Source organism: Colias eurytheme, chromosome 29 (assembly GCF_061535395.1).
Source record: "Colias eurytheme isolate Ceu_HAF_F1 chromosome 29, ilColEury1 Martin Lab GWU primary, whole genome shotgun sequence".
Lineage (NCBI taxonomy): Eukaryota > Metazoa > Arthropoda > Insecta > Lepidoptera > Pieridae > Colias > Colias eurytheme.
The window spans coordinates 2,526,779-2,531,222 of NC_143008.1; the positions used below are offsets into that span (position 1 = coordinate 2,526,779).

The 4,444-nt window shown below is 31.7% G+C and overlaps 1 protein-coding gene across 1 annotated transcript; it reads right to left on the reverse strand.

Moving 5' to 3' along the window:
• Positions 1 to 3,039: 3,039 nt before the first annotated feature.
• On the reverse strand, positions 3,040 to 4,140 carry LOC149896094 (uncharacterized; the record flags this gene model as incomplete). Its single annotated transcript, XM_090118403.1, has 2 exons — positions 3,040 to 3,452; positions 3,708 to 4,140. Coding segments are annotated over 2 exons (846 nt in total), but the record flags the coding sequence as incomplete, so codon positions are not given.
• Between the last annotated feature and the right edge of the window lie 304 nt (positions 4,141 to 4,444).

A 4,444-nucleotide genomic window follows, 5' to 3' on the forward strand; every position in this document is an offset into this window, starting at 1 on the left:
ATTTAAATAGAGTTTTGTTTGACTGAATAATTAAATGAGACACCTTTTGTTATAATAATCTTTAAGAGGGTAGACGTGAATTAAAAGAATTCTAATTACGATGATCTGGGACCGGGAGTTGCCATTTGAAAAAAAAAGAAGAAGAAAAATTACGATAATAGTTGTATGTACGTAGTATATTATTATTAGTCTGTGATAATAGTCATGGCTAAACTGTGAACACGAAATGAAATGAGATAACTAAATAAACATATTTAATTAAGTGTACAAGTTTTATCTATCCACATAAAAATTCGCCAGTGTGATTCGTTTTTGGTTTTAGTAGTCACAAAATTCATCGATTTACCTACTTTAAATACCTAATTATTATCAATGCCGGAATTTAAAAATTGAAGTATCCAAACGATATCATCTGAAAACTGTCACCTTTGACAGCACCTTTAACTTAAGCTTTTCAAATCGATATTTTCGATATTTTCCTTGTACTAGATCTGTGATATCTTCTCTATGTTTATTATTTTGATCGTAGAGGGAGAATGAACCATTCTCTCTCTACGATTTTGATCACAGATTTTGATGTTCGATTGACAATTAATGTCAGTCTGGGGCTCTGGGAGCTAATCTGGGAGACTCCGAGATGGGAGACGTCAATCGCCATCAAATGTAACTCAATCAATATTATCGGTTATGCGTGTTAATTATTGGAAGAAGAAGCGTATAAATTATTATCACAGTTGACAGATATATACTACGTACATACAGTTAGGAAACTGAGCCCCTGCGATGAAATTATGCCGTATAGCTATAGGGCTGTTACCTTTTTGATATTTAACCGACTTCAAAAATAAAGGAGGAGGTTATCAATTCGGCCTGTATATTTCTGTTTGCTTTTTTTTTACAGTCGATTTTGTGGTAATTTTGAGATTAAATTCGTTAAAATACAAAAATGGTGTAGCCTAAATATGAATTTACAAGAAGAAACAATCCGAATTAATACACCTTGTAAAAGTAGGTAAATACGTTTTTATCAGTGCTATATTTCGAAATCTTGTTTTGTTATGGACGCCGAAGGTTATATTTTAATGTACCTACCTAAATTATTTATAATGCTTGATATTTGTATTATACATATTATATTCAATAATTATTTTAAACCAGAATTTACAATACTTGTATGTAGGTATACCTACAAAATTATTTTTAAAACGATACTTAAATTAAATTAATCCATCAGGCCCCGGAATCACAGACACAATAGAAAATCTATTGTGTCGCGGTCGGATCTGGCCGTTCGGGGCTCAATGGGTTAAATTAAAAAACACAAAATATACAGAAATAAATTAAAATTATTATTATACGAGCATAGAACCTCCACCTTTTTGTTTTAGGATGAAAAATAAAATAGTTTGACAGGCTTAGTGCTTGACAAAGTGGTGACGCCACGTATCGATAAAAATACAATAATTTCATATAATATCTACATATATTTTATGTGTTTTATGTGTTTTAACATTTTGGTGAAATATATTATTTCAGTTTAATTTAAACACGTGCTTATAGATGAAGTTGATTTCGGCGATCATTTTAAAAATGCCACGTACTAATTGCGCAGTATTCGGCTGCTTGAATTCAACTATACCAATTATACCACCAGATGATTTTGTTCAATATGTCGAGAAAATGGATAACATTTTCGTTGCTGCTTTAAGAGAGAACACATAAACTGTAAAGTGGCTGAATTAATTTACAACGAATTAAACACAATCAGTTACTTAAAAAACTGTTCATAGGATTGAGAATATTTTACCTTATAAAATTTAACAATAAATTCCGAATTAGTCGTAGACCGTAGTAGACGAAAGTATATTTCAGTAAATAATTTGTTTTTTTTTCGAAGAAAGGCATATTTATGTAATGGTTATTTTAATATCTATACATATAATAAAATCGTAGGAAAGTCAAAACTGTAGATTGAATATTTTTTTACAAGAATACTTGGGACAATAGATACCGAAGCCAAAAATATAGTTAGGCTACAAACTGAAACAATCGATATTAATTATTTAACGTGAAGTCATTGACATCACTTTTCTATACTATGTATCTTTGTCATTCAAAATCTGTGGATGTGTCACCCGCTACTATCGATCCCCCTGAATACCCTCGTAAACACGCTTGATGGGGGGGGAGCCATTTCGAACATTTTGTATGAAGTTTCCTTACTGTACTGTATGTATCTGTATATTGTGTTATTATGAACAAATGTGGAACAAATCGTATTACACTCTTTTTTATAAACTATTGTTTAAAAACAAATATTATATTGGAAATATCACGTTACTAATAATAATCTTTGTACTCTGTATAATCATCAATTACCTACCACTCAATTTGCTTTTTATTCAATTTTGATTTTAGTGAAGAGATTATATCCAATATAGAAGCTGTGCCCCGCGGTTTTGCTCCGCTACTGTCGGTCTTAGCGTGATGATATAAATTATAAATTATAATAGTCTTCCTCGATAAATGCACTATATATCACTGAAAGAATTTTTCAAATCGGACCAGTAGTTCCTGAAATTAGCGCGTTCAAACAAACTCTCAGTTTTATAATATTACAAATTATAGCATCATGGTAAACATTAGTAATTATTATGAATTGATACTGGGATTATTTCAGTTGTTACACATTTGAAAAAGCACATTTTGTTCCAGTCAGGTTAACTTAGTTCAAATAAAGAACGATACGCATATAAACATACACTTTATTGTTTAATAATATAAATTGGATGTAGGTATGGGTGATATCATATGGTTTTTTATAATTATGTCATTATTATACAAAGTTGTACCTATACCTACAATAATTAAAATATAATTAAAATTAAACATTTTTAAAAGATGATAAAAGCATAAAGCATATCTTAAAGATATTATACTCTTATTAAAAGATTTTTAAGGCACACACGATTTATAATCATGTCATACGTAATCTATACACAACAGAAATCTATTAACATGATCGACATCAAATATTAATTAAGAACACACGTGATCATTACACGTACACAAATTGTATACAATAGGTTTGCCAACAAAAAAGTAATTCCAAATAAAACCATTTTCATCATTGTCAGAAAAGCTTGTTTGAGCTGTCTTGCTTTTCTTTACTTTCGATGAAGATATCTTCGAAGTTTGCTTTCGTTTTATCCCCTTATCCGAGATATCAATTTTCGGAGTAGAACACATAAGAGGTTCTATACTATTTTGTGAATCAACTTCCGAATTAACTGATAATTCTGAAGCAGCATGACTCAATGAAGTGGGATAACCAGTGGACGTATTTTCACTAATATATTTGGATACGTCTGTAGAATGTAGGATACTTCGTTTCTTTCTCATGATATCTGGTTTTGGTACAGAGTCACCGTCAGATTTATGTTCACTTGCATCTGAAACAAAGTTATCATTGATTAAAATACAGAGCATTCGAAAACATTGATAGATAATAATTTATTGATTAACTTCGTGATAATAATGATTTAAAAATATCTATTGGGGTTTGCCTAACTTTATAACCTGACTTTACTGTATTATTAATTGATAACTACTAATACCCAGAGGCCGTAAGTCAAAACCAAATGTAGACATAAAATTAACGTAAATATATTTTGGACTATGGCTTTCAAATATGTGTTTTTTTGTACCTTCGGTGCTAGCAAGCTTAGGCAATTCAATAGATGGCGCTCTAGACCTAGAGGGGGAACAAGGTGCTGATATTATTTCGTCCTCACAAAGCTCTTGGTCAATGTCACGTGCATCAGAATTTTTTATACGTGATTTATTCGTTTCTGACGTTTCCTGTTCCACTATCACGCTTAACTCTTCAATTTCGACGCAACCGCTGGCTCCTGAAGACCCTTCCGTATTAAAATTATCACACCCTCTTCGATCTGCCGATATCATTTCCTTCATTTTTTTCTCTAACTCCTGATAAAACTCTTCTGGTTCATCGACATCTTTTCTTTTAGGTACCACTTCAATATTTAGCTCTGGTAAATATTCACTCGAGTCAGTACTGCTGCGTCGCTCTCGCGATTCTGGTATTGGAGATAACCCTGAAAGTAAATTAACAATGATTTAGTTATTATACCTTTTCTTTATTTTTCCGATCGCATTGTAATCACTACATAGTATAAAACAAAGTCGCTTTCTCTGTCCCTATATCGCTATGTCCCTTTGTACGCTTAAATCTTTGAAACTACGCAACGGATTTCGATGCAGTTTTTTTAATAGATAGAGTGATTCAAGAGGAATGTTTATATGTATAACTAGTGGTCCGCCCCGACTTCGCCCGTGGTACCTACATGTTAAAACTATCCTATCTCTCAAGTTGGATCGAACTGCATATGGTGTGCGAATTTTATTATAATCGGTTAAGTGG